This window comes from Oncorhynchus keta, chromosome 24 (assembly GCF_023373465.1).
Source record: "Oncorhynchus keta strain PuntledgeMale-10-30-2019 chromosome 24, Oket_V2, whole genome shotgun sequence".
Lineage (NCBI taxonomy): Eukaryota > Metazoa > Chordata > Actinopteri > Salmoniformes > Salmonidae > Oncorhynchus > Oncorhynchus keta.
Window position 1 is genome coordinate 6,041,411 of NC_068444.1, and position 13,048 is coordinate 6,054,458.

The 13,048-nt window shown below is 49.2% G+C and overlaps 1 protein-coding gene and 1 long non-coding RNA gene across 2 annotated transcripts in view; one reads left to right on the forward strand and one right to left on the reverse strand.

The window, feature by feature from the left end:
- Nucleotides 1-6,061: 6,061 nt before the first annotated feature.
- LOC118402613 (vesicle transport protein SFT2A-like) overlaps nt 6,062-13,048 on the reverse strand; it is a 43,125-nt gene continuing 36,138 nt past the window's right edge. Inside the window, exon 8 of the mRNA XM_052477548.1 lies at nt 6,062-7,038. Within this exon, the coding sequence (XP_052333508.1) occupies nt 6,999-7,038 (40 nt within the window). The 3' untranslated portion in view covers nt 6,062-6,998. The remainder of the gene's footprint in view (nt 7,039-13,048) is intronic.
- LOC127911332 (uncharacterized) lies at nt 7,978-9,404 on the forward strand. The gene is made up of 3 exons (XR_008077868.1): nt 7,978-8,352; nt 8,385-8,516; nt 8,583-9,404. It is a non-coding gene; the product is annotated as an uncharacterized LOC127911332 (long non-coding RNA).

Below are 13,048 nucleotides of genomic sequence, written 5' to 3' on the forward strand. Positions count from 1 at the left end.
GTGGTGTGATGTCTGTCTGTCTCCCCAGGCAGGGATCTGGGTTTAATGTGGTGTGATCGTCTATCTCCCCCAGGCAGAGATCTGGGTTTAATGTGGTGTGTCTCCCCCAGGCAGAGATCTGGGTTTAATGTGGTGTGATCGTCTGTCTCCCCAGGCAGAGATCTGGGTTTAATGTGGTGTGATGTCTGTCTGTCCCCCAGGCAGAGATCTGGGTTTAATGTGGTGTGATGTCTGTCTCCCCAGGCAGAGATCTGGGTTTAATGTGGTGTGATGTCTGTCTCCCCAGGCAGGGATCTGGGTTTAATGTGGTGTGATCGTCTGTCTGTCTCCCCAGGCAGGGATCTGGGTTTAATGTGGTGTGATGTCTGTCTCCCCAGGCAGAGATCTGGGTTTAATGTGGTGTGATGTCTGTCTGTCTCCCCAGGCAGAGATCTGGGTTTAATGTGGTGTGATGTCTGTCTCCCCCAGGCAGAGATCTGGGTTTAATGTGGTGTGATCGTCTGTCTCCCCAGGCAGAGATCTGGGTTTAATGTGGTGTGATCGTCTATCTCCCCCAGGCAGGGATCTGGGTTTAATGTGGTGTGATGTCTGTCTCCCCAGGCAGAGATCTGGGTTTAATGTGGTGTGATCGTCTATCTCCCCCCCAGGCAGAGATCTGGGTTTAATGTGGTGTGATCGTCTATCTCCCCCAGGCAGAGATCTGGGTTTAATGTGGTGTGATCGTCTATCTCCCCCAGGCAGGGATCTGGGTTTAATGTGGTGTGATGTCTGTCTGTCTCCCCCAGGCAGAGATCTGGGTTTAATGTGGTGTGATGTCTGTCTCCCCCAGGCAGAGATCTGGGTTTAATGTGGTGTGATCGTCTGTCTCCCCCAGGCAGAGATCTGGGTTTAATGTGGTGTGATCGTCTGTCTCCCAGGCAGGGATCTGGGTTTAATGTGGTGTGATGTCTGTCTGTCTCCCCAGGCAGAGATCTGGGTTTAATGTGGTGTGATCGTCTGTCTCCCCAGGCAGAGATCTGGGTTTAATGTGGTGTGATCGTCTGTCTCCCTAGGCAGAGATCTGGGTTTAACGTGGTGTGATGTCTGTCTCCCCCAGGCAGGGATCTGGGTTTAATGTGGTGTGATGTCTGTCTCCCCAGGCAGGGATCTGGGTTTAATGTGGTGTGATGTCTGTCTCCCCAGGCAGGGATCTGGGTTTAATGTGGGTGTGATGTCTGTCTGTCTCCCAGGCAGAGATCTGGGTTTAATGTGGTGTGATGTCTGTCTCCCCAGGCAGGGATCTGGGTTTAATGTGGTGTGATGTCTGTCTGTCTCCCCAGGCAGAGATCTGGGTTTAATGTGGTGTGATGTCTGTCTCCCCAGGCAGGGATCTGGGTTTAATGTGGTGTGATGTCTGTCTCCCCAGGCAGGGATCTGGGTTTAATGTGGTGTGATGTCTGTCTGTCTCCCCAGGCAGAGATCTGGGTTTAATGTGGTGTGATGTCTGTCTCCCCAGGCAGAGATCTGGGTTTAATGTGGTGTGATGTCTGTCTCCCCAGGCAGGGATCTGGGTTTAATGTGGTGTGATGTCTGTCTGTCTCCCCAGGCAGGGATCTGGGTTTAATGTGTGATCGTCTGTCTCCCCCAGGCAGAGATCTGGGTTTAATGTGGTGTGATCGTCTGTCTCCCCAGGCAGGGATCTGGGTTTAACGTGGTGTGATCGTGTGTCTGTATCCCCCAGGCAGGGATCTGGGTTTAATGTGGTGTGATCGTCTGTCTCCCTAGGCAGGGATCTGGGTTTAATGTGGTGTGATGTCTGTCTGTCTCCCCAGGCAGAGATCTGGGTTTAATGTGGTGTGATGTCTGTCTCCCCCAGGCAGGGATCTGGGTTTAATGTGGTGTGATGTCTGTCTCCCCAGGCAGAGATCTGGGTTTAATGTGGTGTGATGTCTGTCTCCCCCAGGCAGGGATCTGGGTTTAATGTGGTGTGATCGTCTGTCTCCCAGGCAGGGATCTGGGTTTAACGTGGTGTGATCGTCTGTCTCCCCAGGCAGGGATCTGGGTTTAATGTGGTGTGATGTCTGTCTCCCCAGGCAGAGATCTGGGTTTAATGTGGTGTGATGTCTGTCTCCCCCAGGCAGAGATCTGGGTTTAATGTGGTGTGATGTCTGTCTGTCTCCCAGGCAGAGATCTGGGTTTAATGTGGTGTGATGTCTGTCTGTCTCCCCAGGCAGGGATCTGGGTTTAATGTGGTGTGATCGTCTGTCTCCCTAGGCAGGGATCTGGGTTTAACGTGGTGTGATCGTCTGTCTCCCTAGGCAGGGATCTGGGTTTAATGTGGTGTGATGTCTGTCTGTCTCCCCAGGCAGGGATCTGGGTTTAACGTGGTGTGATCGTCTGTCTCCCTAGGCAGGGATCTGGGTTTAACGTGGTGTGATCTCTGTCTCCCTAGGCAGAGATCTGGGTTTAATGTGGTGTGATGTCTGTCTGTCTCCCCAGGCAGAGATCTGGGTTTAATGTGGTGTGATGTCTGTCTCCCCAGACAGAGATCTGGGTTTAATGTGGTGTGATGTCTGTCTCCTAGGCAGGGATCTGGGTTTAATGTGGTGTGATCGTCTGTCTCCCTAGGCAGGGATCTGGGTTTAATGTGGTGTGATGTCTGTCTCCCTAGGCAGGGATCTGGGTTTAATGTGGTGTGATGTCTGTCTCACTAGGCAGGGATCTGGGTTTAATGTGGTGTGATCGTCTGTCTCCCTAGGCAGGGATCTGGGTTTAATGTGGTGTGATGTCTGTCTCCCCAGGCAGGGATCTGGGTTTAATGTGGTGTGATGTCTGTCTCCCCCAGGCAGGGATCTGGGTTTAATGTGGTGTGATGTCTGTCTCCCCCAGGCAGGGATCTGGGTTTAACGTGGTGTGATTGTCTGTGTGGCATCTGGGTTTAACTGATCTCTGTCTCCCCAGGCAGGGATCTGGGTTTAATGTGGTGTGATGTCTGTCTGTCTCCCCAGGCAGGGATCTGGGTTTAATGTGGTGTGATGTCTGTCTCCCCAGGCAGAGATCTGGGTTTAATGTGGTGTGATGTCTGTCTGTCTCCCCAGGCAGAGATCTGGGTTTAATGTGGTGTGATGTCTGTCTCCCCAGGCAGAGATCTGGGTTTAATGTGGTGTGATCGTCTGTCTCCCCAGGCAGAGATCTGGGTTTAATGTGGTGTGATCGTCTATCTCCCCAGGCAGGGATCTGGGTTTAATGTGGTGTGATGTCTGTCTCCCCCAGGCAGAGATCTGGGTTTAATGTGGTGTGATCGTCTATCTCCCCCAGGCAGAGATCTGGGTTTAATGTGGTGTGATCGTCTATCTCCCCAGGCAGGGATCTGGGTTTAATGTGGTGTGATGTCTGTCTGTCTCCCCAGGCAGAGATCTGGGTTTAATGTGGTGTGATGTCTGTCTCCCCAGGCAGAGATCTGGGTTTAATGTGGTGTGATCGTCTGTCTCCCCAGGCAGAGATCTGGGTTTAATGTGGTGTGATCGTCTGTCTCCCAGGCAGGGATCTGGGTTTAATGTGGTGTGATGTCTGTCTGTCTCCCCAGGCAGAGATCTGGGTTTAATGTGGTGTGATCGTCTGTCTCCCCAGGCAGAGATCTGGGTTTAATGTGGTGTGATCGTCTGTCTCCCTAGGCAGAGATCTGGGTTTAACGTGGTGTGATGTCTGTCTCCCCAGGCAGGGATCTGGGTTTAATGTGGTGTGATGTCTGTCTCCCCAGGCAGGGATCTGGGTTTAATGTGGTGTGATGTCTGTCTCCCCCAGGCAGGGATCTGGGTTTAATGTGGTGTGATGTCTGTCTGTCTCCCCAGGCAGAGATCTGGGTTTAATGTGGTGTGATGTCTGTCTCCCCAGGCAGGGATCTGGGTTTAATGTGGTGTGATGTCTGTCTGTCTCCCAGGCAGAGATCTGGGTTTAATGTGGTGTGATGTCTGTCTGTCTCCCCAGGCAGGGATCTGGGTTTAATGTGGTGTGATGTCTGTCTCCCCCAGGCAGAGATCTGGGTTTAATGTGGTGTGATGTCTGTCTGTCTCCCCCAGGCAGGGATCTGGGTTTAATGTGGTGTGATGTCTGTCTCCCCAGGCAGAGATCTGGGTTTAATGTGGTGTGATGTCTGTCTCCCCAGGCAGGGATCTGGGTTTAATGTGGTGTGATGTCTGTCTGTCTCCCCAGGCAGGGATCTGGGTTTAATGTGGTGTGATGTCTGTCTCCCCCAGGCAGAGATCTGGGTTTAATGTGGTGTGATCGTCTGTCTCCCCAGGCAGGGATCTGGGTTTAACGTGGTGTGATCGTGTGTCTGTCTCCCCAGGCAGGGATCTGGGTTTAATGTGGTGTGATCGTCTGTCTCCCCAGGCAGGGATCTGGGTTTAATGTGGTGTGATGTCTGTCTGTCTCCCCAGGCAGAGATCTGGGTTTAACGTGGTGTGATGTCTGTCTCCCCAGGCAGGGATCTGGGTTTAATGTGGTGTGATGTCTGTCTCCCCAGGCAGAGATCTGGGTTTAATGTGGTGTGATGTCTGTCTCCCCAGGCAGGGATCTGGGTTTAATGTGGTGTGATCGTCTGTCTCCCTAGGCAGGGATCTGGGTTTAACGTGGTGTGATCATCTGTCTCCCCAGGCAGGGATCTGGGTTTAATGTGGTGTGATGTCTGTCTCCCCAGGCAGAGATCTGGGTTTAATGTGGTGTGATGTCTGTCTCCCCAGGCAGAGATCTGGGTTTAATGTGGTGTGATGTCTGTCTGTCTCCCAGGCAGAGATCTGGGTTTAATGTGGTGTGATGTCTGTCTGTCTCCCCCAGGCAGGGATCTGGGTTTAACGTGGTGTGATCGTCTGTCTCCCTAGGCAGGGATCTGGGTTTAATGTGGTGTGATGTCTGTCTGTCTCCCCAGGCAGGGATCTGGGTTTAACGTGGTGTGATCGTCTGTCTCCCTAGGCAGAGATCTGGGTTTAATGTGGTGTGATGTCTGTCTGTCTCCCCAGGCAGAGATCTGGGTTTAATGTGGTGTGATGTCTGTCTCCCCAGACAGAGATCTGGGTTTAATGTGGTGTGATGTCTGTCTCCCTAGGCAGGGATCTGGGTTTAATGTGGTGTGATCGTCTGTCTCCCTAGGCAGGGATCTGGGTTTAATGTGGTGTGATGTCTGTCTCCCTAGGCAGGGATCTGGGTTTAATGTGGTGTGATGTCTGTCTCACTAGGCAGGGATCTGGGTTTAATGTGGTGTGATGTCTGTCTCCCTAGGCAGGGATCTGGGTTTAATGTGGTGTGATGTCTGTCTCCCCAGGCAGGGATCTGGGTTTAATGTGGTGTGATGTCTGTCTCCCCAGGCAGGGATCTGGGTTTAATGTGGTGTGATGTCTGTCTCACTAGGCAGGGATCTGGGTTTAATGTGGTGTGATGTCTGTCTCCCCCAGGCAGGGATCTGGGTTTAATGTGGTGTGATGTCTGTCTCCCCAGGCAGGGATCTGGGTTTAACGTGGTGTGATTGTCTGTCTCCCCCAGGCAGAGATCTGGGTTTAATGTGTGATCGTCTGTCTCCCCCAGGCAGAGATCTGGGTTTAATGTGGTGTGATGTCTGTCTGTCTCCCCAGGCAGGGATCTGGGTTTAACGTGGTGTGATGTCTGTCTGTCTCCCCAGGCAGGGCATGGTGGGGTACTGTAGTTTATTAATTTAGTAACATAACTCACTGTGACTGGCTGTCAGCCATATTACTTCCACATCACTGACTTAGACACGTGGGGTAAGGAGATTCAATTATGTTTCAAGGAATCCCTTACATAAGCATGCTCGCACATGCACAGAGATGTGTGTCTGCTTCTGCATTTTAGGAAATTCTCTCTCTCACACACGCACGCACGCACGCACGCACACACGCACACACGCACACACGCCTCTGCTCCTAGAAAATGATAAGCATGTCGCCAACATTTGAGGGCGAACGCAGTTAGTTTACTGAAAGGAGCGCAGTTTTAAAATGAAAATTCCCATTCTTGTAAAGTCTCAGCAAGTCTGATTTTCATTGGACAAAATCCAAAAGCAGAAAGGTCAAGGCATTGAGTTGTATTTTCAGATTTACAGGCATCACATTGAAAATGTCTATAGGCTTTAACTGAAAGAACAAGATAAGACATTTTATATTTTTTTTGCAGGGTTGGTGTCAATTCAAATTTAAAAGCAGAAAAACTAAAATTCCAATTCAATAATTGAACAAATGTAATCTATTTGAATGACTTTTCCATTAACAACAATAAAAGCTATTTATTTCAAGAGTTGTTATATATATATATATATTTTTTTTCTTTTGAAATTTAAATAACTTCTGGAACAGACTGCCTTCAATTCTAATTGAACCCAACCCTGTCTTCATGGATATTTTAATTTCATCTCTCACTTTCACCGGAAGCACTTAAAAACGACAGACAGAATGAGTGTAAAAGTATGAGATTTTGCAGACAAGCATCAAGCAGGTTCAATTCCATTTCAACTCAAGAAGTAAACTGAAATATCAATGCTTCTCAATGAGAACAATAGAATTAGAATTTTAGTCAACTTCCTGAATTAAATACATTTCGAATGGAACTGACCCCAAACCTGGTAAGCATAATATGAATACACTTTGGTTTCAGATACCCGTTATACAATTATTGGAAATATTAATGATTCATAGTATGAAACAGTAATGAAAATATATATTAGAAAATAAAAAGGAAAAACATTTTCAAAAACAAAATATTTGACACATATCCACTCTGCATACTTGTCTTCACATGAAAACGCGGACAAGCCTGGAAACATTAGACCTGGGTTTAAATACAATTCGAAATCTTTCAAATACCTAGACAAATTGCTCTAGCTTTCCTGGAGTGTTAAGTGGGTGTGGTTTGCAGTTACGCAATTTTCTATTGGTTCCGTCACGCCAGGCATGCTCAATCAAGCCCAGCTAAACTGATCTCAAATAGTGTTTGAACCCACGTCTGTTCTCCTAACTCAGACAGCTAGTGAAGACCTTCATGACGGCGTCCCTGGAGAAGAAGGGACAACAGAATTGTTAGGAGAATCGGTGATAAACCACAGACTTCATGAAGGGTGTTAAGCATGAACAATCCAGTAGGCTTTATTTATCTGAAAATCAGAAGAACAAAAACTTTAAAAAAGAATGAGGAAAGCAAGTGGATAACCCAGCTATTTCTCTCGTTCTATCTAGTATTTCAAATTATTTTTGGTACCCACCACAGACATTTTACCTTTTCTTGATAACAATTACAGTATATCACCTGAAAGGTACTTTACAGTATTGTGATTGCATTTTTTATTTTTTTGTTATAGGTGTGGCTCACGCATATTTAATTACGTTTTGGCGGGAAAGCAGCACATGTTCAGTGATGCCCCTCCCCTTTTCCACACTCCAGGTATTGGAATGATGCATGGCAACCAGAAGTTACCACAGCAACAGCAACACAAGGTCAGTCTTCCATCTTAATACTCTCTCTTCCGCTTCCCCCTCATTCTTTCTTTCTCTCCGTCAACCGCTCTCTCTCTCTCTATCTATCCATGTGTTGCTAGGCAGACTTTCCTTGGCTGCCACCCTCGTCACCTACTGATGGAGCTGTGAAGCTGAACCAGTAAAGGGTTAAAAGAGGGCGGGATGGAGGGAGGGGACAGAGAGAGGAAGTACGAGGGGGGTTGGTGGAAAAGACTGGTGACTCTCCTGCTTCTCTGACTTGGAGTGAGCTCACCCACTTCACATAAAGGCACACACACACACACACACACACACACACACACACACACACACACACACACACACAACCTTTCCTCTATCTTTATTGGCTCTACACTGGAGGCCACAGACTGCTATTTTAACAACCGGCTTCCTAAAACACACCGCATAAATAAATTATAATTGAAATGATGACACCCCGGTGCAAGTCTATTCTAGGAAACCCCAGATAAGGTACGTCTCAAAGGGCACCCTATTCCCTACAAAGTGCACTAACTTTGACCAGAGCCCTATGGGCCTTGGTGAAAAGTAGTGCACTATATTAGGGAAGAGGGTGCCGTTTAGGACACATTAATAGTTCCCTGAGCTGTCATTTAGAAAGAGCAGATACAGGTTCAACCAGGGACTGGGGAGAGCAGATACAGGTTCAACCAGGGACTGGGGGAGAGCAGATACAGGTTCAACCAGGGACTGGGGAGAGCAGATACAGGTTCAACCAGGGACTGGGGGAGAGCAGATACAGGTTCAACCAGGGACTGGGCAGATACAGGTTCAACCAGGGACTGGGGGAGAGCAGATACAGGTTCAACCAGGGACTGGGGGAGAGCAGATACAGGTTCAACCAGGGACTGGGGAGAACAGATACAGGTTCAACCAGGGACTGGGGGAGAGCAGATACAGGTTCAACCAGGGACTGGGGGAGAGCAGATACAGGTTCAACCAGGGACTGGGGGAGAGCAGATACAGGTTCAACCAGGGACTGGGGGAGAGCAGATACAGGTTCAACCAGAGACTGGGGGAGAGCAGATACAGGTTCAACCAGAGACTGGGGGAGAGCAGATACAGGTTCAACCAGGGACTGGGGGAGAGCAGATACAGGTTCAACCAGGGACTGGAGAGAGCAGATACAGGTTCAACCAGGGACTGGGGAGAGCAGATACAGGTTCAACCAGGGACTGGGGAGAGCAGATACAGGTTCAACCAGGGACTGGGGAGAACTGGGAGAGCGAGATGGCCTATATATAGTATCAACAGAGTAAAACACATTGAAGGAATAGCTTGGTCTACAGTAGTCTGGGGGAGTGATGTCCTCAGTCTGGTCTACAGTAGTCTGGGAGTGACGTCCTCAGCCTGGTCTACAGTAGTCTGGGGAGTGTTGTCCTCAGCCAAGTCTACAGTAGTCTGGGTTGAGTGATGTCCTCAGCTTGTTCTACAGTAGTCTGGGGGAGTGTTGTCCTCAGTCTGGTCTACAGTAGTCTGGGGGAGTGATGTTCTCAGCTTGGTCTACAGTAGTCTGGGGGAGTGATGTCCTCAGCCTGGTCTACAGTAGTCTGGGGGAGTGATGTCCTCAGCCTGGTCTACAGTAGTCTGGGGGAGTGATGTCCTCAGCTTGGTCTACAGTAGTCTGGGGGAGTGATGTCCTCAGCCTGGTCTACAGTAGTCTGGGAGTGTTGTCCTCAGTCTGGTCTACAGTAGTCTGGGAGTGATGTCCTCAGTCTGGTCTACAGTAGTCTGGGAGTGTTGTCCTCAGTCTGGTCTACAGTAGTCTGGGAGTGATGTCCTCAGTCTGGTCTACAGTAGTCTGGGAGTGTTGTCCTCAGCCTGGTCTACAGTAGTCTGGGAGTGATGTCCTCAGCCTGGTCTACAGTAGTCTGGGAGTGATGTCCTCAGCCTGGTCTACAGTAGTCTGGGAGTGACGTCCTCAGCTTGGTCTACAGTAGTCTGGGAGTGACGTCCTCAGCTTGGTCTACAGTAGTCTGGGAGTGACGTCCTCAGCTTGGTCTACAGTAGTCTGGGAGTGTTGTCCTCAGTCTGGTCTACAGTAGTCTGGGGAGTGATGATGATGTGACGAACACATATCAACACCAAAGTTAGCGTGACGGACCATAGTGACTGTAGAGTGACTGGAGTGGAGAGGAGAGGAGAGGTACTTCTGTAGGAGTCAGGGTCATCACCGCATTCTCTACCAGAATGTTGGTGGGCCCTCTGTGATGTCATCACCGCATTCTCTACCAGAATGTTGGTGGGCCCTCTGTGATGTCATCACCGCATTCTCTACCAGAATGTTGGTGGGCCCTCTGTGATGTCATCACCGCATTCTCTACCAGAATGTTGGTGGGCCCTCTGTGATGTCATCACCGCATTCTCTACCAGAATGTTGGTGGGCACTCTGTGATGTCATCACCGCATTCTCTACCAGAATGTTGGTGGGCCCTCTGTGATGTCATCACCGCATTCTCTACCAGAATGTTGGTGGGCCCTCTGTGATGTCATCACCGCATTCTCTACCAGAATGTTGGTGGGCACTCTGTGATGTCATCACCGCATTCTCTACCAGAATGTTGGTGGGCCCTCTGATGTCATCACCACATTGATACAGAATGCTGTGTTTTCATTTATTCATCAGCCCTTTTACAGAATGTTGGTCCACTGTGATGTCAACATCATTACCAAACCTTAGATGTCATCACCGCATTACTCACCCGGTCTCAGGGATGGATAACTCTGTCATCATCCATTCTCTACCAGAATGCTACTGGGTTAGTGTAAATCACCGCTTTCTACCAGAATTTCCTTTCAATCACCGACCACCAGAATGTTGGTGGGCACTCTGTGATGTCATCACCGCATTCTCTACCAGAAAGTTGGTGGGCACTCTGTGATGTCATCACCGCATTCTCTACCAGAAAGTTGGTGGGCCCTCTGATGTCACGTAGGTTGATACATTGCTGTGTTTTCATTTATTAAGCCCTTTTACAAATATCTCCACTGTGCCTAACATCATTACTAAACCTTAGATATAGGAGTTACCACACCCGGTCTCAGGGATGGATAACTCTGGAAATCCCTTTGGTCGCTACTGAGTTAGGTAAATCAGCTTTTAGTTTCCTTTCAATGACCAAGACGTGAGGAGCTCTTTCTAGCCATGACGACGACGTGAGGAGCTCTTTCTAGCCATGACGACGACGTGAGGAGCTCTTTCTAGCCATGACGACGACGTGAGGAGCTCTTTCTAGCCATGACGACGACGTGAGGAGCTCTTTCTAGCCATGACGACGACGTGAGGAGCTCTTTCTAGCCATGACGACGACGTGAGGAGCTCTTTCTAGCCATGACGACGACGTGAGGAGCTCTTTCTAGCCATGACGACGACGTGAGGAGCTCTTTCTAGCCATGACGACGACGTGAGGAGCTCTTTCTAGCCATGACGACGACGTGAGGAGCTCTTTCTAGCCATGACGACGACGTGAGGAGCTCTTTCTAGCCATGACGACGACGTGAGGAGCTCTTTCTAGCCATGACGACGACGTGAGGAGCTCTTTCTAGCCATGACGACGACGTGAGGAGCTCTTTCTAGCCATGACGACGACGTGAGGAGCTCTTTCTAGCCATGACGACGACGTGAGGAGCTCTTTCTAGCCATGACGACGACGTAAGGAGCGTTTTGTAGCCATGACGACGACGTAAGGAGCGTTTTGTAGCCACGACGAATGATTTCAAAAGATGCACATCTCCTTCTACTAACTTTAAAGCACTTGTTCAGTTTGTATCTTTCACTTTACGTTGATTGGAACCGATTAGTGGTCATTTTGTGATAACTACACTGTGATTCAAATTTTGTAAAAATGTTATATTTATTTAAACCTTCTTCGGGTTTAAATTATTATTTTAAACGTTAACAATTCGTTTAAAACGTTTACACCCGTAGGGCGTCTGTCAGCAGGGTCGAGGTATGGGGTGGGGGAGGAGAGACAGGCAGATCAGATGTAGACGCTGTTACTCTTCTATATGGGAATATTTCACATCACCATTGTGTCGTGCAGTGATGAATGCAGGAGGAGACCCATTTGAGCTGATTTTATGACCCATTTTTAGAGGGAGAGAAATCCCACTAAAGTGAAAAACACTAAAGGGAGAGAAATCCCTGACTCAGTAACAGCTGGGCTGAACAAGCCAAGCCTTTCGGGTTGAGGATTGGGGGGGGGTCGGCTCAGATTGCATGTGTTTAATCCTCCCAGAACTTAAGAGAGAGGGAATCCAAGACAGAAATCACCACAACAATCCCCCAAAAGCCAACTTGCAGGGCGGTCAATCAGAGGTTATCACTGATAATAACATGAATACTACACAACAACAAAGAAACATATTAGCAAGTTTTCAAAAACTGGAAGCCTGGGGCAGGGAAGGTGAGAACAAACCAATAGCTGAAGGGTGGGAAGGTGAGAACAAACCAATAGCTGAAGGGTGGGAGGGTGAGAACAAACCAATAGCTGAAGGGTGGGAGGGTGGGTGAGAACAAACCAATAGCTGAAGGGTGGGAGGGTGGGTGAGAACAAACCAATAGCTGAAGGGTGGGAGGGTGGGTGAGAACAAACCAATAGCTGAAGGGTGGGAGGGTGGGTGAGAACAAACCAATAGCTGAAGGGTGGGAGGGTGGGTGAGAACAAACCAATAGCTGAAGGGTGGGAGGGTGGGTGAGAACAAACCAATAGCTGAAGGGTGGGAGGGTGGGTGAGAACAAACCAATAGCTGAAGGTTGGGAGGGTGGGTGAGAACAAACCAATAGCTGAAGGGTGGGAGGGTGGGTGAGAACAAACCAATAGCTGAAGGGTGGGAGGGTGGGTGAGAACAAACCAATAGCTGAAGGGTGGGAGGGTGGGTGAGAACAAACCAATAGCTGAAGGGTGGGAGGGTGGGTGAGAACAAACCAATAGCTGAAGGGTGGGAGGGTGGGTGAGAACAAACCAATAGCTGAAGGGTGGGAGGGTGGGTGAGAACAAACCAATAGCTGAAGGGTGGGAGGGTGGGTGAGAACAAACCAATAGCTGAAGGGTGGGAGGGTGGGTGAGAACAAACCAATAGCTGAAGGGTGGGAAGGTGAGAACAAACCAATAGCTGAAGGGTGGGAAGGTGAGAACAAACCAATAGCTGAAGGGTGGGAAGGTGAGAACAAACCAATAGCTGAAGGGTGGGAAGGTGAGAACAAACCAATAGCTGAAGGGTGGGAAGGTGAGAACAAACCAATAGCTGAAGGGTGGGAAGGTGAGAACAAACCAATAGCTGAAGGGTGGGAAGGTGAGAACAAACCAATAGCTGAAGGGTGGGAAGGTGAGAACAAACCAATAGCTGAAGGGTGGGAAGGTGAGAACAAACCAATAGCTGAAGGGAGGGTGGGTGAGAACAAACCAATAGCTGAAGGGTGGGTGGGTGAGAACAAACCAATAGCTGAAGGGAGGGAGGGTGAGAACAAACCAATAGCTGAAGGGTGGGAAGGTGAGAACAAACCAATAGCTGAAGGGTGGGAAGGTGAG